The sequence below is a fragment of the Brachyhypopomus gauderio genome, chromosome 8, assembly GCF_052324685.1.
Source record: "Brachyhypopomus gauderio isolate BG-103 chromosome 8, BGAUD_0.2, whole genome shotgun sequence".
Taxonomy (NCBI): Eukaryota; Metazoa; Chordata; class Actinopteri; order Gymnotiformes; family Hypopomidae; genus Brachyhypopomus; species Brachyhypopomus gauderio.
Window position 1 is genome coordinate 13,656,789 of NC_135218.1, and position 22,452 is coordinate 13,679,240.

The 22,452-nt window shown below is 43.2% G+C and overlaps 1 protein-coding gene across 2 annotated transcripts in view; it reads right to left on the reverse strand.

The window, feature by feature from the left end:
* Positions 1-22,452, reverse strand: part of oca2 (oculocutaneous albinism II) — a 75,148-nt gene that overhangs the window by 35,988 nt on the left and 16,708 nt on the right. For both annotated transcript variants that reach the window (XM_077014716.1, XM_077014715.1), the window contains exons 10-16: positions 21,629-21,700; positions 20,814-20,879; positions 20,135-20,191; positions 18,750-18,874; positions 17,070-17,208; positions 6,791-6,923; positions 2,063-2,210 (exon numbers count right to left, since the gene is read on the reverse strand). In XM_077014716.1, the coding sequence (XP_076870831.1) occupies positions 2,063-2,210; positions 6,791-6,923; positions 17,070-17,208; positions 18,750-18,874; positions 20,135-20,191; positions 20,814-20,879; positions 21,629-21,700 (740 nt within the window). The remainder of the gene's footprint in view (positions 1-2,062; positions 2,211-6,790; positions 6,924-17,069; positions 17,209-18,749; positions 18,875-20,134; positions 20,192-20,813; positions 20,880-21,628; positions 21,701-22,452) is intronic.

Below are 22,452 nucleotides of genomic sequence, written 5' to 3' on the forward strand. Positions count from 1 at the left end.
TGGTTAGACAGAGAGGTGAGTGGTTAGCTAGAGAGGTGAGTGATTGGATAGGGAGGTGAGTGGTTAGATAGGGAGGTGAGTGGTTAGACAGGGAGGTGAGTGGTTAGACAGAGAGGTGAGTGGTTAGCTAGAGAGGTGAGTGATTGGATAGGGAGGTGAGTGGTTAGACAAGGAGGTGAGTGGTTAGACAGGGAGGTGAGTGGTTAGACAGAGAGGTGAGTGGTTAGCTAGAGAGGTGAGTGATTAGATAGGGAGGTGAGTGGTTAGATAGATAGGTGAGTCGTTAGATAGATGTCTATGACCATCAGTTGCATCATTTTCATTTTTAGCATTTTAGCATTATAAATTGGATTGCTGTTCATTCCTCTGATTAGCTCAGAATTAATAATACCACAATCAGTGTTATTGGCTGACACGTGATCTGAGAAAGACACTCTTAACAACAATTATTTAAGACACTCTTATTAAATTATTAAACAAAGACACACTTAACATAAAATATTCTAGCATACGAAAACATTCAATCTGTTAAATTTGCTTGTTGGATCAGTTTCTCGATAGATCACGACCTCGAGTATATAATTTGCATAATTGTTATGTTTGGATTCAGGTGAGCAATATGTTCTTGGTGTCCACATGAAACAATATATTCCCAATACAGTTTAGTGCACTAAACATGATGCATCACATTCAAATCTTCATGTTGATTATAGCAACACTATGTGTTTTAACCACATCCTTAGAGTATTAGGGACTACAGAGCGAATATGAAGCCAATACACTAAAGCCATTATATGTCCATTAATTTTACAAATAACAATGATGTATTCAATGATGTATTCTGCAAATGCAGCTTTGCCTTAATAAATAATTAGAGGGTGGCACCCCTAAGAGTGCCCTTGCCACCCAATGTATTAAACCTTGGACACGTAACTGGAATGGAGGGATGAATTAAAGAACAGAAGGGACAGATAAATGAGTGCATTCAGTATGGAATGAGATCGTTTGCTTTGCGTTAACAGCTGAATCATTAGGTCAAGTTTGATGGCTCTATGAAAATTTAAAGGAACAGCAAAATCAATGAGTTTCTGTGGGAGGATGGAGGCATGATGGAAATGGTAGCAGTGTTAGATGTGTTAAATGGATGAGGGCTAATGAGTAGCTTGTGAGCTATAGGGGAAAGAATGCATTAAAATACAAATTCTATGGGATACAAAGTGTGGCACGAAAAAGCAAACAAAAGCCCTTTGCATCAGCATCAAGCACCACCACAACAAGTTAAACAGATGTCAGAACATGGACAGATTCGAAGAAGGATGGATAGTGTGGTGAGAAAATAGGCATGTAAGCTAGCAAAAGCTATCTTTAAAAGTGAAGTAAGAATAAGAACAATGAGAAAAAGAAGAAGATATAAAAGCCAACCAAATTATACATGATTCCCATGATTGCAATGACATGCAAAGTCAGCGTGATCTAAAATGGTAACCTTTTGTTTCATATGCATCAGAAAACACAATAAATACAGTATGGAGGGTTTCTACAGGAGACCGGTGGTCAGTCACAGTTTTAGCCTTGCCACAGGTGTGAGTGAATAATGCTCACAAGAGGGATCTGACCTGCTCTGTAAGGTTTTGACTGCTTGGCACAAAATAATGTCAATGGACTCCAAATCGGTGCAGAACATTTACATAAATAAATATTGAAATGCAAATACTTGCAGGGCAACTAAATTAACTGTATTAGGACTAGATAGAAACATAATATGCATTGATTTGTTGTTGGCCACTTGTGGTGCTTTGGATTATTCTGCATTCATCACCACAGTAACCAGGTCTAAATCTCACAGCTGACAGAGCAGCCAGATAGCCCAGGCCTTGCTTTATAGGTCAGTATACCAGTCAACTGCAAGCCTTCCTTAGTTTACAAATAATCTTATAATATTGGATTTGGATCGTAGAAATAGTTGCAAATGTCAGATGTTTGACTTTGTAATGTGACTATATCTCTAGGCAGAGACTGAGGGACCAGAAGAGCTCCCCCCAGTGGCGCCTGCCTGCAATACCTCTGGAAAGTTCGGAGCTTCTTGCGCAGGAGGCTCTCCAGGTCGAGCACCTTCTGCATGAGGAGGCACTTGACGGCGGTCTCCTCCCGGCTGGCTGGGTTGATGCGGTGCGCCGTCTGTCTCCACACCAGGATCTCGTGCTTCAGCTCTGCAGACGGACACACGCCCAGCCGAGACAAACGGGTCAGCGAGAAGCCAAAGAAGAGAGCGGAGCCGTGCACCCACAAGTCCAGTTTCAGATTCAGTGACAGCGAGTGAAGGCGAGCGAGGTATTTCTCCACGGGTTGGAGAAACACCTCTCTCGGAAAACAGACACAAAGTGGTTGTTTTGCCAACGCATGGCAACATCTCATTCTTCAGCTCAATAAGGCAAGATGGAGTTCTGACTAAGAGTGATTCATTTATGGGGGTGACAAGCCCTTCCTGCGCACCGTGTATTCAATGAGCTTTCATCAGGCAGATGACAGTGGCTAATAGCTTACACGTGTGCCCTCTCTTATGCTCCAGGCTATTTTCTTTATGTATTTATTTGCAAGCTCACACTGAATGCAGCAGCAGTGGGCAGCTGGTAATGAGAATGGAGAAACCCTAAGCACGGGCCCATCTTCCCTACAGCAAACACTGAGCATATTGGCGCGTAAAAGCCATTTCCAATCATTAGGATCTCTCTGGGCCCCCCGTGGACACCGAATCCTACCCGCTGGTGCCAGGGATTGACTGACTCCGGAGTAGGTAGAGATAAGGGGGAAATGTCTGCAAAGAGAGCGGAAGAGAGGATAAAGGCGAGCCTGGGTGTCTTCCATGACTTCGTGCCCATCTCCCCCACTGTACATCTTAGAAAGGGTTGCTAGGCGCCCTTAATAGGGACTAATTGAGACACAGGAAGCACACTGTTCACCAATCAGCACAATTACTGATGGCAGCAGGAGCCAGGGGAATGGCCTGGTGGTTCTGGCCACCGAGGCAAAGCAGCCAGGCTGTGCCAAGGGACCATGCTCTGCACGGGCTCTCGGCTTTATGGATTCAGGATTGGACTGGCATTGAGCGTCCACTAGACGGTGGTCTTCCAGAGCCATTCAGGGTCTCGGAGGAACAGAAAGCTCTGTACCTCCCACCCTCCACAATCACTGGACTCTGCCACTGTGGGGCACACATCAACACTGTCTGTGTTTGCCCTGAAACCCAATAACCTCAGAGGGCAAAACAGAATAGGGGACGGTAGTTGGTCCCTCTCAACAGCAGTATGGTGCTCCTGGCACAAAGCGAAGGCTGGTAGCTTGGAGAAAATATAGTTCTCACCCTAAGGCCTCCCAAAGCAGAATTACTTACTTCCATCATATAAACTGGTTGCTGTTTAATCTGTACACAAAGGGGAGTAAACAAATTACATATTTTAAAGTGAATTAATTCATTCACAATTATTCTGGGCCAGTTTGAGTGAGAATATGCATAAGATTACTGCACAGGCAAGAACACAGGAAAGTAATACAGATAACTGTGGTTTAGCACTTAGACATTATTTCCAGCAGCCTGAACTGGGCCAGTGATGGTGCTATGTGATGGCACCCTGGGAAGAAATGAATGCAGCTCTGTTTTTTCCCCACCTGGTTTGAATGACATGAGGTGCTATTGATGGTTAAATCTTTATCCCAGAACATTAAAGTCTGTTCTGCCAACCCTTATGAAAACAGACTCATGACAAGCGCAGTGTATGAAAGACAATGCTGTGACTCAAAACAATCAAATCTTTTGGGGACTTGGTAATTAATACCTGTGACCTGTTCTCATGTTGAGTGCCTGACAGCAGTGAATTAATGATACACACAGTGAGCTCTGACTAATATTCAAATATACATGCTTGGAATTTCATGTCCCCGACTTAAATTGCTTTGCCGACCACTGTGCAGCAAGTCTCCAAATGTCATAGAAAAGCAGCGTTGTGGTTTGAAAGGGGACCTTGAGGGTGCATGCCAATGGCAAGACCCCCACTGACTATTCAGAGAGACTGTACAGGAAGCCTTGGCTCTCAAAGAAAGAGAGCATTATCGAAGAAAAGATATCATATGGATAGGCTTGTATGTGCATGCTTTTGTAATACTCTGAGGTGCACTGAGAGGGGTGTTGAGGAAGCTTGGGTGTTTAATTAGGATCCATGGAGCAGTCCAGCCACTCTCATAGAGGGACAATCTTCTAAGATGGCATCCAGCTTCCAAGAGGAAACCAGAACCAAGAGGGATTCATGGCTGAATCCCAGCGGTGCCACATGCCCTCTAAGGCTGGAGTTTCAGAACACAATCAGCTGCCTTCTTATTTGGAAAGGAGGATGGCTGATGTTTTGACATGAACTGATGTTTTAGCAATTCTTGAATTCTGGAGCTTTGAATCTATTGAGGCGCCTGACAATACAGTGCAGCCAGTGGTTTGAAAAGTAACCGCCACACAAACCACAAACGTCCATCAATCTACTTAATGTTTACAATGGAGATACTTGCTACAATGAGAACTGGTAATTAAGTTCCTCTCAGGAAAAAAAGAGCAGCGCTAAGATTTATATACGTTTTATCTAAAAGCAAAATAAACAAATATTAGTTGATTAACTAAAATCATAAGCAATACAAAAGAGAATAGCAATGGAGGTTCAATTAACCTGAAGATTCAGATAAGGAAAAAAAACCACACTGTGCAAAAAAAAACACTGTGCAAAATCTATGCACAATAAAGAGCTTTAGAAAAGAGGTGTACACATGCTGGGTTAGATTTATTCAGTTCCTGTAGATGCCTATAAGTGTGTCTAAAGCGTCCTTTTTGCCCACAAGGAATAAGCTGCACCATCACAATGCAAATTACTTTTTATGCATGTTGTTGGAACGTTATTCCAGAATGTTCCATGTCTTTCTGGATTATTCCAACCACATATAATTCATGCGCGTTATTCTTACCAAGACCTGGAACTTTAATTTTGAATCTTGCATATATACCAAAAACCACAAACAAGTAGAGGTACATACTGGACTTTGTAAACAAGTAAAAGTGGAGCTATTTGTGGTTTTAGTTACAATGAAAAATGGCAAAACACAAGCTCTTACAGTAAAGTACGGTGCATATTGGTACTACCAATTAGTTGTGTTAATGAGCTGTTTATCCAGTGTGCACTCACCCTTTTGAAGAATTTTCTTTTTGAGCTCAAAGAGCTCATGCCTTTGATGTTGGATGGTCTTGAGAATAACTGGGTATACAATGCTGGGGCATTCAGTGGGCAGAATAAGTAGGCTAGTTCACATGCATCACATTTGATGGATGTCTTGGTTATGAATTAATCATTCTTAGTGTTCAATCTGAGCATTTTTATTTATTTTTTGCCTAAGGATAATTTTGTAAGTTTAGTGAATATGTTTTTAGAAATGATCTCCAGCTCATACTATGTGAAAGCATGGTTTCCTTTAAAAATGCTAAAACAAAAGTTACGATTTAAAAGTGTTACAATTGTTACAATTTAAAACCTCAAAAAATCGTAACACTAACTCCAAGTTCCAAAATGTCATCCTTCTCTTCACCATTTCTACACAGCAATATTAAATGTGCTCCTACAAACAATAATACACTAGATTAGTACACTAGTTTTACTAGAAACCCTCTACTGGCATAATAACATTTTTAGTCATTAATCATTTTTTATTATGTTGTAAATTTTAAATGCAATCCCTAAACATAAATTTTTCATATTATTAATATCACTTAAAAAGTAAAATAGTAACTACATTAACTGTTAACATGGTACTAATCATTTATTCATGATTATTGTTATGTTTTTTAACATGTTCAGGTACAAACATTTGTCACTTTGTTATATATTTGCTCATTGCTGTTAATTACTGTATATGTTAACGTAAAGTACTAACACCATAATTATTATTAGGTTATAAATGGGGACAAATAACTTCTCGTTATGCAGTAATATACTTTGTGCTCTACTGGGATATCTGCTTGTCATTGAAGATAAAATTCTCATATTCATAAACTAGGAGTTAATATTCAATTGCATGTGTACAATATTTAGAGCCTCTGATATTGTCCGAAAGGACTTGAGGGAGGTCACCTATGGATTTATGGTTTTAATACAGCAGTATTAAACCTTGGAGGACAGAGTCATCTGATAGAGATAATGAGAATATTGGTGTAAATGTTCATAAGGAGGCACAGGGGGAAACAGTGATTTCGTTTTCATATTGTGGAGGGTCCTTTGTGTGTCTACAAAAGAATAAGATGACACGGCAGACATGTGACACACAGCCAATTAATGATACTTATGAGGTCATCGTGTGGAGTCACATCTAGTAAGGGGACAGAGTATAATTCAGCCAAGAGGTTCTGAATGTACGGAGGTTCTGAGAGTTTTCTAAGAGATTTAAAAATAGTGGTTAAATAATGCACCATTGTATGACACAGTGACACTCACCACCTTAACCCTTAGATCTCTCTACATGGATGGTTCATTATTTACGATTCTTCTATTTTCCAGGAAAGCTATATTTTCTTCTTTTTGGGCCATTGTTATAATAATTTATTTGTATTACCTGATAAGCGTGTTGATTGAAAAATTCTCTCAAATTCTGTGTTTTAAGGCCAAAGGTTTTAGCCATCTGTTTTTGTTCAGCTTAACAAAGACTTGGTTCCAGCACGTGTAATGATGAACTGATCTCTGAAGGAAATGATGGCCTCTCCACTCACCCACAATCTCACTGGACTCTTTGTTGTAGAGTTTCTTATTCCAGTAGAGCAGCCGCAGAAATGGAAACGATGTGAGCAGCACCAGACAGATCCCCAGGAACATGTAGCCTGTAAATGCAGCAAAACCAAGCCCCTGAACAGGGAGGGAGAGTGTGAAAGAGAGAAGGTGGGGAGAGAGAGAGAGAGAGAGAGAGAGAGAGAGAGAGATAGAGAGAGAGATGTGGTGTCACTGTACAACAAAGAGCAATTTACAAAACAGTTTCCAAAAAGCAGAACAGCAGATATTAAATATAATCTGACATCTAGACAGATGAACAGATGGAGGCTTTAAACATACTTTACTGTATCATTATTTAATTGACCATCACTAATTCACACATCAGATTGAGATACATGAAGTCTTTCAGTTAGGGTCTAGGCCTCATTACATTACAGAAAAACAATGATTACAAAATTTTCTGATATACTCAAAAATGTTGTTGGCATTAAGGGAATAGCCCCTTCCTGGTTCACATTTTACTTAACTGGTCATTACATCTGTGAACATAAATGGTGGCTTTTCAGCATACACCATGGTTAATGTTGGTGTCCCAAAAGGATATATTCTAGGACCTCTGCTTTTTTATCTATACTACTTATAAGTGGATTTATTCTTAACACTGTGCTAGTTTTCACAGCTAAGATGATGTCACTCAGTTAATTGTCTCAGGCAAACCAGATGACAAATATCAATGTAATATTACAGAGGAATATGTGAAGGACATCAGACACTAGATGTGGAGAAAGTTTTCCTCACTTAATCCTAACAAAACAGAAAAGTTCCCAATAGGCCAACAGACAGTCAGGAATAAACTGTCTAACCATAGAATAAACTGTAATGATCTCGAAATTACAGCATGTTCATTAATTAAAGATCTAAAATGACTGTAATTTTGGATCCCAATCTCATGTAATCATCCATCCATCCATTCGGTTATTCGCGTCTGGATCACGGGTGCAGTTGCCTAAGCAAGGAGGCCCAGTTTTCCCTCTCCCCAACTACCTCATCCAGCTCTTCTGAAGGGAATACTCAGGCATTCTCAGGACATCTGAGAGATATAATCTCTGGGTCTTCCCCAGGGTCTACTTTCAGTTGGATATGCCCGGAATGCCTCACCAAGGAGGCGCCCTGGGGGCATCCAGACCAGATGGCCAAACCACATCAAAAGGCTCTTCTCTTCATCGAGGAGCAGCGGCTTTACTCCGAGTTTCTCCCGGATGATCGTACTCCTCGCCCTATCTCTAAGGGAAAGCCCGGACACACTGCAGAGGAAACTCTTTTCAGCCGCTTGTATCTGCTATCTCATTCATTCGGTCACTACGTAGAGCTCGTGACCATAGGTAAGAGTCGGAACATAGATTGACCAGTAAACTAAATGACCAGCTCTCTCTTCACTGTGATGGTCCGGTACAGTGTCCAGCCAGGGGAACACTGCACACTGCAGACGCCCTGCACCGATCCACCTGTCAACCTGCCGTTCCATCCTTCCCTCACTCGTGAACAAGAACCCAAGAGACTTTAACTCCTCGACTTGAGGCAAGGACTTGAGGCAAGGACTCGAAGAGGGCACTCCATCCTTGTCCACCTGAGTACCATGGTCTCCGATTTAGAGGTGCTGATTCTCATCCTGGCCGTTTTGCTCTCGCCTGCAAACTGATCCAGCAAGAGCTGGAGGTTCTGGCCTGATGATGCCTACAGGACCGCATCATCTGCAAAAATGAGACATGGCATCCTGAGGCCACCAAACCGATCCCCCTCCACCACTGGCTACGCTGAGCAATTCTGTCCATAAAAGTTATGAACTGAATCTGTGACAAAGGGCAGCCCTGCTGAAGTCCAACCCCAACAGGAAACCAGTCTGACATACTGCCGCCATGTGAACCAAGCCCCTGCTCCATTTGGACAGGGAATGGATAGCCCATAGCAGCGAGTCCTGTACCCAATACTTCTGAGGAGGCTGAGGTGTGATCCCCCGATCCCTGATATTTGGAGCACACCCTCCAGTCCCCTTTTTAAAAAACATAACACGTCAGCCAGGACAGTCCCACAACATCCAGAGCCTTAAGGAACTCAGGCCACCCTTGACCTTGTTGCCAAGGAGTTTCATGATTACCTTGGTCACCTCGGCCCAAGTGATGGCTGAACTCTCAGCCGAGTTCCCCAGTTGTTCTTCCTCTATGGAAGGTGTGCTGGTGGGATCTGAAGCTAGTTATTGGGCCATGGAATGTAAATATGTTATGTTCATGTAAATAATATTTGTAGCATAGCCTTTTTTCACATCAGAACTATTGCAAAGTTTACAAATATACTATCAGTACATGATGCAGAGGTAGTCTATGCACATCTCACCTCTAGAGTAGACTACTGTAATGTGTACTCTGTAAACATTAGACTTCTATCTACTCTGTAAACATTCTGTAAGTGCATATACAAACTCCAGTTAGTTCAAAATGCCGCAGCCAGAGTTCTTACTAGGATTAGAAAATTTGATCATATTATTCCTATTTTAGCTACACTGCACTAGCCCCCAGTAAAATGTTATATTTATTGTAAAATACTTCTAATGGCCTACAAAGAACTGAACTGCCTCACAGTACCTTACTGAACTCTTGGTGCATTATGATCTGCCATTTCTGCTTAGATCATGCAAGGTGTTTTTTTAGAACCTAGGATAAGTGCACAGAATCTTTCCCTATAAAGCTCACACACTATGAACTAATCTTCCTTCATTGTTCGAGACTCAGACACAGTCTCAATATTTAAGGTTATGGTGAGAGCCTATTTGTTTAGTAAGGCATTTTATTAAATATCTCTCATCTTATGTAAAGGTGTAGATCTGGGGGTACATGGGTAGTTATGGCAAACTGGAATGTTGTGATGCTGTCATCTCTTTCTTGTCATTCGAGTTTGTTGACTGCGAGCGGCTGAGTGCTCATGTTCATGTCTGTGCTACCTTCTGGCTCCATCCTTTTATCTGTGCTGCCATAAGTAGATCTGCTGGAATCCATTCTTGCACATTATATAACCCTATTTGACACACTTCAGCATTGGAAGGTGCCTAACAATCACTGCTCTCTTTTTGTGAGCTACATCTACTTCTGGTGTCACGTTTTTGCTCCATCTCCTTCCATTCCCCCCACCCCCATGGCTCCTCTCACCTCCACCTCATCCACCCAAATCTCTGTCATCCTGAACAGCTGTTCCTGGGTCGTTCCTGCTCCAGATGGTTTTCAAACACACCTGCACTCATCAAACCCAGAATAGACTTCCATTGCTTGCTTGTTCTAATTACGCATTTTGTTCTTATTATTTATATTGTTGTTGTTGTGGGATGCGGTGTCGACATGACGGGGATGCCCCGCCCCCAGGAAGTTCCAGGAAATTCAAGTTAACAAGTCATTTCAAGTTAACAAGTCATCAGCTTTACAATATGTATTGATTTGAATCTAAAGTGCTGATCCAGCTATCACTTACATCAAGAGTACAAAGCCATAGCCCAGTTTATCTTTCATATCTTTATATGTCTGGATGCCATCATCTGAGTGGTTATGTTCTCCTATGATGTATGCTGCCAGGAGTAAACGGCCTACCAACACGATCCTGCACTCACTTTTAAGAGCTTATCTCTGAATGATGCTACTGAATAGTTCATAGTAGGAAACAGTTTATGCTAAACGCAATGATTTATGTGTAGTTCAGAGATATGTCATAAAGAAATGCTGGAAAATCAATAAAGGAGCAAAACGGGGGTAACTGCAGAACAGCATTGTGGTTGTAATTCTGATGTACAAACAGCATAGGCTTTGCAGAAAGCCAGAACTCGTAGTACTTGCACAGACTTAGAGCAGAATCAGAGAGGAACGGAGGGGTGGCAGTCTCAGCTGGCTGCTTGTATCTGGGTGGCCTCCCCGAAGTCGTAAATCGGCTCTTTCAAACACAATGCCATCATGGCACAGACACGATTAAGAAGACAAACACGGCCTTGTGGGACTGACAAAAGCCAAAACAGCAGAATGGGTATGGACTGTCCATCACTGAGTGTCAACAACAGTCCAAAAGAGGAGAGAAGAGAAGGAACGCTGGTGTGTAGTGACCTCTACAGGAGAGACACAGACAAGGGAGAGAGGGAGAGCAGAGGAAAGGAGGGGAGGAAGAGAGAGAAAGGGAGAAGAGTGGGGAGGAGAGGAGAAAGAGGGGGAGGGGAGGAAAGTGAGACATAGGAGAAGTGAAATAAGAGAGATTCTGAATGTGCTGAAAACATAATAAGAAAGAGTGAAGACACAACCAGTTGTAAATAATTGGATTTTGTGCCAAAGGGACAAAGTGAAGTAGTAGAGCTCATGGGTCATAATAACACTTTTGTAAAAGCTTTGCTGAAACAAAAGATCATTATCAATATCATTATTGATCATTATTGAATAAGTGTTTGTCCTTCAACCCATTTGAAGGTCTCACTCTGGTGCCTGGAACACCCAGACAACCCTCATGAGGCTAGCTTAGGCAAATAAAATCTATGTTTAAAGCAACATCAGCCAACAACACTGCATACACGTGACTTCTCTATCACACAATCACTTATCACAGCGAGTGTGTGTGTGTGTGTGTGTGTGTGTGTGTGTGTGTGTGTGTGTGTGAGTGAGTGGGTGTGAGTGGGTTAAATCTTTCTTAGGGAGACCTATGTGATGATGGTGATGATGCAAGTGCTGTGTAAATGAGAACTCCCTCTCTGCGTTCTGCCTCTAACGTTCCACTTTCATCCAGCTGAGAGAACGAGGTCCCACATTGAAGAAGCAGAAGAAGCATGAGTGAGAGACAGAGAGAAAGAACAGATGAAGAAAGAGAGAAGAGTGGGAAACAGGGAGGGAGGGAGCCTGTTTTTTCCTGAGCAGTCAGGTGCTGGGCTGTTTCATGTTTCTGGATGCCCTGCAGCAGGTCTTGGGCTCCCACATCCTGGCACTTCATCTTACCCACACCGTGACTGGCAGGCAGGCAGCTGCCACAGCTACTGCTTCCTCGGTGACCCTAAAACTACATCTCCCATCATGCCACACACGCCTCGTCTTCAGGAAGTGCCGCAGACGAGCAGATGAACAGTGGGCCGGTGTCGGCACCACTGGACACGCTGTGCGGGACTCTGTGCGTGACACGTGCGCAGGACACGTGCGCGGGACGCCAGCGAGGGTGCATGTCGAGCCGCACAGTGCCAACAAACCCAAACAAACAAGGACTCGTGCCTTGTGTGACATGATGACTGTTTTAGAACTGGTCGCCATGGGCAACAGCTCCACAGGAGGACATACACATGGCGACCACTCCAGCTGGGAAACATGGTTTGAATTGTGGATTTTCTAGAGCCTGTGTGCTGCTTATAATGTGGTTTGGAAATAGCTTTAATTTAAAGTCCAATACGTTATGAGTGATTCAGATACAGTGATGTTTCACTGGCACCACGTCACCTTCATCACTACCAAAGAAAAACTGTTCCTGCTAACATAACTGTATGCATTGTCATTTCAATGGTTCAGTATTAATATTAATATTTCTTATTTCTAATGTGTTAATTTTGATATCTATAAAATCCTTTACTTATTAGCCCTGATTAACCTAGCAGGCGTATTACTAAGTAATATTGACTTTATATTAATCAACATCATCTGATTTAAATGAATTTTTAATGGATCACTGTTCTAATGGATTTTTATTATAATGAATAATTCCCTTTCAGTGTACCTGAACATTTGACAAAAAGCTGGCATGTTGGGTCCCCTAATCTAAAAAGAGGACCCAGTTCTAAATGATTCCTTTTACCTGCTGAAGACGAGGGGTATTTCACAAGATAACTCTAAATCCACTAGTCTCATGGACTAACCTTATATGTCATTATATGTCATCTACCTATGTAACAGGTATTGAAATGAATAATTTTTTTAACTGTAAAACATATAGACCTGTATGCATGTTGCACAAATGTTCGAGGGCTCAGTACAAGCACAAGCACTTTGAATGCCCATGAGTATTAAATGCAAACAGAGTGGATAAAATCCCCATGTGCACATAAAATCACAGACCGGGGGGGGGGGGGGAGATGTTGGAACAGCACTGCTTATATAAAACAGCCGTTTTATATGTTCTTTCACTGTTTGCCTCAGTGTGGTGGATAAGCTTTAGCTTAGATTTCAGTCACTCAAAGGGATTCTGAGCATGACTGCAGTGTAACCAAACACTACCACGTGCGACGGTATCACGTGATCAGTCACGGGGACATACTCAGGTGGGGTTGGTTAACTCACATCATGTATGTGTCAAACTGAATGAGGCCTCCTTCAGAATGATCACAGAGATTCACACACGCACTTGCACTCATAAACACCTTCTCATGTACACCCCCCCCCCCCCCCACCAAACTAACACGTAAGTATACTCATCTGACCCAGATCAAACAGACTCCCATCTCCTACACGCACACCAGGAGATCCTTTAGTGTCATTTGGGTTTCACTGACTCTTTCTTTTATTGCATCAGGTTGCACACACGCACGCACACGCACTCGCACACACACACGTGCACGTGCGCACACACATGCACACACATACATACACATGCTCACTGGTGGCGACAACAAGCCTGTTGACATGCTTGAAATCCTCTGATAAATGTGATCTTACAGCACGGTTTATCGCTGCATGTCTGTGAGTGAATGTCAGAGCTAGCTAAACCGGAGTCAGTTCAATGCTCAAGGAGATGAGCACATAAACAACACCCAACAAAAGACGTTGGATTCATAAGACTGCAAGTGAAGAAGAGGAGGGAACTTAATTTTCAGCTTAGATCTGTTTAATTCTTCTGATTGAAGAGGAGCTTTGTGGAAGAGACTGTGTGTCTTAGTTAGCATGTGAGAATGGTCTACTGTAGGAGTCAGCTGCACATAAATGAACAACCTGCAAGTCTTGTAAGCAAAAACACATTTTCCTATGTGTGATCACGAGGGCGTTCAACATGGCAGGCATTCTAGGTGAGCTCTGGAATACTCCCAAAGGGTCACCCTATCACTTAAGGAACAGGAGGTAAAATGTTGCCAGACCTTTAGAGTTCAAGCTTCAGCGTGTAATTCCCCCACCCAGATTACGGGTCGAGGACCCCGACCCTGTGCTCAGCCTAACCGCAGTGAGGGCTGAGAATGTGCAGACAGACACCTCGCACACTGCACTCTGTCCAGTGATGGACAGCAAGACCGTAAACATGCCCGTCGGTATGGACCACTAGTACAATCCTCTTTCATGTTGTTCTCCTCAAGCCAGCATGAAGAAAGCATTTCCAAAGCCTTCGTACTAATTTCCAGAAAGACTGAATGAATGTGGAATTAAAAATAAATTCTATCAATCTGCATGGTTCTTCTTATGAACACCACATCTCCACTGGAGAACTGAACCCACAGAACACAAGGCATTCTGTACCTTTAAGAGAACAAGGAAAAGTAGCAGGTGCGTTACTTTTTCAAACGCTTATTTTAGTTTTCTGCCATCAAGGGTTTCAAGCAAAACTTTGAATTTGCAGATACAGAGTTTTTATCAACCCGCTTTTTGGAGTCCTTATCCAGTAGGATGGTGCCCTTGAAGAAGAAAATGCAACTAGAGCATAATTTCAGCATCGTGGTCGTGTGTAAAAAGCAGTGTGACAGGCAAGGATGCTGTCTCTTTAGAGCCTTCACAGCTCTCTCAAAGCCTGTGCCCAAAGAGCTCTTTGAACAAGGCAGGAATTTCATCATAGCTGGGGAAAAGAGGAAGCGACCCAAATGAAAGCATGCAGGAGAAATATGGAACCTCCTGCAGCCTGTGCACAGGAGAAATGCTGAATGATGGGGCATTTTAATGAAGCCTCTACAATGCAGCTTGTCCGCAGTGCCATCATCAACAAAAAGGTCAAAAGAAGTGATGGGAAGGTTTGCAATTTTAGGGGGAAACAGGAAAACGGCTACATTTGGGATCCACGATCAAAAGAGGACAAAATGGTGCTGTGAGCTTATAAAATGAGTCAACGTCAAAATTCATGTTGTGAAATTCTCGCCCTAAATGCTGCCTTTACTTTAATTAGGTTTAGTAATCAGAAAGCTTTGGTGTCTGTCCAGAATTTCACGTTTTCTGAGTTTAAGTCATTGCATTTAAAATAGCTCATTTAAAGCTCATTAGGTGTCTTTTACTTCCTAGGCAGGGGAATTCAATTTCAAGCCATATGCCCTCAATATACATTGTAATGTATCTGATTCTGTGTATTGGATTCAGTTTAATGCAAATTGGTTGAAAAGTAGATAGCTGGGAGGCTTTGATGAATAACACGTTATCAGGCAGGTGAAGTGCAGTGTGAGGTGATTTCCATTTAGATGTGTTATGTATTGCAAAACTGCTGATTTCAAGTGTTTTCTAGTGTAGTAGTCAGTACCAGATTACTGTGTCTCAAATATCTTATCTGTATCAGAAACGTTCATACATTCAAGAATGAATTTTCATGTAGAATTGATACAATGACCTAAACTCCTGTGTGTGTATGGTAGATGATAGCTCTAATACACCCTCACACACTCACACACACACACACACACACACACACACAGAGTCTATCTCTATGGCGTATGGTAGGATGTCTCCTGAGAGTGCTTCCTTAATCACTATCCAGACCTGGAGATGAAAGCCGCTCTGAGATCTACTTCTGCCTCTGTCTAACAACAGCACACACATACACACACACGCGAGCGCACACACACACGCATACACACACACGCATACACACACGCGCACACACCCACACAGCCTCTGGGCACAATCAGTTGGCGAGGGCCACTGATGCATTGTGTCATCATCTTTGTCTGTGCCCTCCGTCGCAGACGATTCCAAGCACTTAAACCCGCACTAATGCAAACACCTCGCACATTCACACACTCATCTCAAAGCACAGGTGAGCACACTCTGGGACAGTGAGTGTAGCCTGCAGGAGGGTCAAAATGAGGCCGTATCTCAGGCTGACAGACATCTCCGTCACCCTTCAGCCCAGGGCCAGGCAGCTTAAAAACACTCCTTCCCCTGCAGTAAACCAGCCTACAAATCAGAATAAAATGTCCTTACACCCTCCCACTGAGACCTACATAACCCCCTACCTAATCTCTCTTTCTCTCTCTCTCTCCCTCCCTCTCACTCACACACACACACACACAAACACACACACACACACACACACACAAACACACACACACACACACACACACACACAAACACACACACACACACACACACACACACGGTGTGACAGCAGTGTCTTGTAGCCTGCCAACTCTGCATGTGGAGGTCAACTAATAAAACTCTTTGAAAGAACAACAAGTGTGTACGTAACCCGGACCAGCAGAGTGGAGGTAATGTTGTAGGGTCAGTGTGTGACAGACAGCTGCATGCTGGCGGACGCTTTATTAAAGTATTAAAGCTCATGTTGTGGAACAGGAATGGAGGAAAGGCCTTGCACACAAGGTCTAAGGAGATGATAGCCAACGTTATACTTGCCAAAGTTCTAGTCAGTAAAGGTAATGCAGGAGCAAATGTACAAAATCACCAGGCAATACAGTGGAAGAGCTACTGAGGGTGCTGAAGACCCCCACCCTTCACCCCCACCCTCACCCCCAGCCCTCAGCCCCGCCCTCAGCCCCGCCCACAGCTCACAGGAAGAGCTCAGTGGGAATGATGGACACACTGGCCCTGCCAGTTTGCTACAGAGTTACATCACCTTACCTGTGTGTGTGTGAGAGTAAATCTGGCAGGATGTACATGAATATGATTAATGGTGTGAGGTGTGAGGTGTGAGGTGTGTGTGTGTGTGTGTGTGTGTGTGTGTGTGTGTGTGTGTGTGTGTGTGTGTGTGTGTGTGTGTGTGTGTGAGAGAGAGAGAGAGTGGGTAATCGCAGAGCTGCCAGCTCGTATGTTTGTATGATTAATGATATGAAGGGGGTGTGTGTCCACTGCTGCAGAGAGAGGGATAGTGCAGTGGAGTGAAGTCACCATTATGACAAAAAGAAGCCTTGTCACATTAGTGCACATGCCTGTGTAATAATAACAACCTCCTCACACTTTAAAGTGTCATGAGTCATTTGTATAAAAGTGGAATATTCGCTGGGCTGTTTCTAAAGAACCTTATATAACTCCCTTTCCACCTACGGCAGCAGCCGATCCCTCGTTAACTCTTGCAGGGAGGAGGACGTACGTTTTTGCGCAGGTCTTGGTTGGACACGATGATGACATTGGGAGGGTCTCCCACCGCCGTGGCCGCTCCTCCGATGTTTGTGAAGATGACCTCCGCAATTAGTACATGTCTTGGATCCAGATTCAGCACTTCACATAGCCTGTCCATGTGCACACACACACACACACACACGCACATGTGCACAGAAGTATACTAATATGTCTTTGCAGGAGTATACTAGAATGTTTTTCCAGGAGTATACTAATATGTCTTTTCAGGAGTATACTAGAATGTTATTCCAGGGAAATACTACAATGTTACTTGTGGCTTGAATGCCACTATAATGGATGGGTGCAAAACTGCAAAAACGAATAACAACTAAAGACAATAACTAGTGAACAGCCACAGAGCTCCCTCCCTTTATCTACACCTGGCTGTAGGATGTCTGAAGTGGGGCAGATGATGAATGAATCTTTAGCCACGATAAATCAGCCTCAGCATTTGTGTAAGCAGATCACCTCTTCAATTGTCTCTACTGTTATGCAACTATGCGTATGGATCTGTGTGTGTGTGTGTGTGTGTGTGTGTGTGTTTATAGTCCATGTCTTAGAGTTCATTGTAAACCTCATCAATATTTCAAAGCCCGGTACTTTGACGTATGCAGTTGTTGGCAATGGCGTGTGTTTGGAGTGGAGCAGCTGCTCCAAACCTGCATCGCTACTATTTCTGTGTACTGAGTAAAACAATTCCACATGGAACTGTTTACATTTAGTTTCATTTAACTGTTCAGTTTGAAATGTGTAGTTGGATCACATTTCTGTGGTGGACATCCTGCAGGGGATGGTGGGTTTAAAGCAAGGCTTGACAGGCAGATAAAACTCACAAAATGATACAAAGGCAGCTGAAGCTATACGCAGGTTTCCATTTTTTTGCCTGCAGTAATGGAGCGTAGAGGCACGCTCAGGCGCTCAATCGAACATGACGCGTCCTAGATACCAGGCAGCGTTAACGGATAGCCTTATCTATGATAGAATTAAAATGGCAAAGTAATGCAATCAATCAATGCACATATATTACATGCAGAAAATAGCTCCCCGACACACAGCAGCAAAGCTCTGGCGCATGGAACCATACAATAGGGATGATCCATCATGCTGCCCTGTTGTCTGCTGTGGTATTTGGCTGTAATGGAGGAGTCCTGGAGAAAGGCAGTGGGCTGAACTGGCAGTGAAAAGACAGATGAGACAGAGGGTCTTCTAAAGAAGAGCCATTACTTGGTGTCTCCTTGTCCGACTCTAAAACTAAAGAAGCCCATCAGAGCAGGCTGAGAGCTCTTCAGGACTCTGCTGGTCCCTGTGTGGATAGAAGCCAGCCTTGACTAATGCTAACAGTCATGCCCCAAGAACATTTAGTACAGCGAGCGCCATCTTAGAACCTCGTGAGAGTGAGGAGACAGAGAGAAACGGGGAACGAGAAGGCTACAAAAGTTACGAAAAAGTACAAAAGAGAACAATAAAGATGGGGCAAAATAATCACAAAATGGCTGACAGCAAGTGAGAAGCGCATACATGGTGCTATTAAATATGGGTTGGTGAAAGCGGGAAAGTAATATACAAAATCAGAATGCTAAACATTCTGGAAATACAGCACCACCTCTGGGTTTGCCATTGTGAGATCAATGTGCACACGAAGGGACTCTACCTGATGGTAACGGGTGTGAAAAGCATCATGGTCGTCACATTGTCCAAAAAGGCAGAAAGAACAGCAGCGATGAGACAGAGGATGAAGATCATGGGCCACACTCTTCCTCTCGACAGCTGATATGCCTGCAATGCAACACAGCCATCACAAAAGGTGGAGCACATTTATGACAACTTCAGAAGTCTTTGATACGAATAAGATTCAGTTCATCATTATGTGCACATCCACTGGCTTCATACATCCCTTTATCTCATTGTCTCTATCTGCAAAGATAAACACGATCATGTTTTGTCAAGAATTTGGAAATTTTACAGGGATTACATTATTCAACATTATTCAACATATACAACATCTGAAAAATAAATACATTTGTTCAAATGAGATGGTCATTGGTTAACATTGAATGAATTCCCTGTTTACTTGAAACACTAAGAGAGGAGACATGCTTGATCACAGCACAAGTCAAAACGCTCCACTCTGCAGGTCCTGCCAGACACCAGACAGGCTGTGCAAGGTTGTCGCTATGGAGACATTATCTGGCTGTCTGGAATCGTCCTAATCAAGTAGCATGGTGGGGCTGCTGTCCACCTGTGATATCACATCTCCATGATTACACAGGACCCATGCACCAACCACACACACACACACACACACACACACACACACACACACACACACACACACACACACACACACACACACACACACACACAGCCAGCAAGGCAGACGGCAGGCGAGGATTGCCGTGTCGGTGGCCGGTCGCCCATCCCGAGGGAGGTGGCAGTGGGTGGGGGACATGGGTGGCATTTCCAGCTGTCTGCTCTCATTTTCAGGTTTGCGTATGCCCAGAGTCATTTTAATAATCATGAGGCAGTGCTGCCTGTTTTGCAGGTGGTTGGGTTTTACGAGCCCTCAACTCACCCGGGACACAGGCATGCTGCCCTCGCACTCGCCACAGAACATACGTGAACTGTACACAGCCCGTTAACTGCGGCCTCGCAGACCCAGGAGAAACAGGGCGGGCATTTCCATCCCAGCTCCCCACAGACAACAATGATGGATTTCAAACACTTTCATCATTTCTAACCCATTTTTCCAAAGATTTATATACTTTTTCATTGTTCCAAGAAGATTTGTTCCAGCTAATTTGATTCTGTATCCCTATAAGAGCTTGATATTCATCCATAAATTTCAAATATAAATCATTTCGGCACCTCTAGTAACCTGGCTTGGGGTGAATTATGGGGATTTTGGGAGGCAGAAGGAGAGGAGGAATGGACATATTTATGAATACGCTGGAGCGCATGCTATTCTGCGTGGCCGTACGGACCTCTCTCGTTGTGAATGTGCCAGAGGCATGTGTGACAGCGAATCTCCCCGCTCACCTTAACAGCACAATAATCGAAGAAGCCAGTCTCGGAAAAAATGGCAACCAAAATCATCTGGAAGTAAGCAGATATGAAAAGGTCAAAGTCAGAATGGATGTATACAACAGCATGAAGTACCGTATTATGTTTCAGAACACAACATTTCCCAAGCATCTACGCTTTTATTATTCATTTAGACGTAATAGTTTATACTTATGGTTAGTCAATAAAGGCAAATGTGTTCGTAAATTATGCATATTCTACCACAACTCTCACACTCAGAATACAACAGAATATCTTTGGCCTCAGCACACAGGAGCATTAACACAGGCAACAAATCGCCGTCTTTCTTTCGACTCAATTTTCCCTCATTTCTTTCCACAAATACTTCTATGTATAGTCACCGGCACTTTGCGTGAGCACCGAAGGAGCACTGTTTGTTTCCATGGAGACAGCCAGTGAACGCATCAAGATCTTGAACAGGGCTGTGCTCTGGATATAAGGCCGTACAGCAGCTGCTTGGATGTGCGCTGTTGTTACTAGGGCTTGCTTGTTACATTACCAGATAAAAAAGGTCTTCTTTTGAATCACAAGGCAAATAAAAGTACATAATCCCAAATAAAGCAATCACATCGTCAATAGCTGTGGCTTTCTGCCATTTACATGAGGGTAGTGAACTCGGAGGGGCGTAACGCACCATGCCAAACAGCAAGGCCAGGGTCTCGTAGTCGATCCACTGCACCACAGTCATCAGGCTGGGCCGCTGCGAGGGAGACAGACAGCACACTTCACACACCCACACGAAGCGCTCGCACGCGCACTTGCACGCTCCCTGCTTTGTCCTAAACGAGCGTCAGTGCATTAGCCACGTTATGGGCTGCGGTGGTGGATTACAGGCCAAAAGTGTCCTGGTTTTACATTTATAGCAGACGTCGGTCTCATGTGAACCCCGAGCAGTGAAGCAGGACTCTGGACTTCCATACAATGCTGTTAATCCATCATTAGGCTAATATTACATTTCACTGCCTTTCCTCATGCTAATGTAGCGTGCCCCAGCCATAGGCTCTCCTCTGCTCTCCGCACCAGTGTAGTTATAAATATCTTATCATTTTAAAGCTACTTTTCATATACATAATGTATTACACTGAATCCGTTACAGCAATTATTTTATTGTCATTCTGTCCAGCCAGTGACTGAGTTAATGCAAATGTTTATTGTCTCTACAGCAGTATCTTAAATGTACATAAAGTGGGTGCATACATATGGTATCAAACAGTTAATTCATTTAATGAAATGGAAATGCATTCGTTCACTCTCACCTAATAAAAGCTAATCATCATCACTTCTAGTTAAGTGAGCACATTCCAGAGTGCATCATTTAGGAAGGTAGGAGTAGTCTAATCTGGACAAAAAATCCTCAAAAGCTCAAGATCACATTAAAGATGCAGTCTGTGGTGTGTGTGTGTGTGTGTGTGTGTGTGTGTGTTTAAGCTCAGGAACAAAGTAACGTACATCTCCGATGAAGGCGAGCGCAGCAAGAGCAGCCAGTGAGCCCAACATGGCGGCCAGGGTGCGATGGACTACCTGCTAATGCAAAGGAAGATGTTACACTAGCCACACATCAGCTTTCGGCTTGTAGACCATTTCATTGGGTTTTGCCTAAATATATATATTATATAGTGTACATATACTATAGTATACTATATAGTATACTATAGTATACTATATAGTATACTATACTAGTATACTATAGTATATGTATATATACACACACACACGTTATAATACCCTTAACCTCTGTTATCTTATATCTGCCTTTATCTTGCAGCAAGGAAGCACAAGGCATCCATAAAAATCCTTGTTTCTTTTATTTTTTTGCATGCAGTAAATGAACACTGATACATGGGGGACTGTGCAGAGTGCTACCCAGATGAGTCACTTTGCCACTTTGTGTGCTCCTCAGAAAGTCCTTTCATGTACCATAAAACATGAATATGCTAATGATCTTCTAACCATGTCTTCCTTTTTTTATCTATAAGGCTCAGTTGTAGAGCTAAAATCACTATAATAATCCATGTCTGATGCTTCATCACAAAGCAGCACCTATCACTGAGGAAGATTAGGGTTTTCAACCCTCCACTCTTGGCATTGGACAAAACACAGGAGAATGCAGTATTGTCTGGGGCCTTAAGGACGCCACGTGCCACACAGACTGAAGGGCATTCTTCATGCCCACCAGGTCGGCTATGAGCAATCATTAGAAGACTAAGCAGTGGTGAGAAGCACTGTAGGGGAGAGTGACAGAAGCCAGCTAACAGCTAACCATTAGGATAACA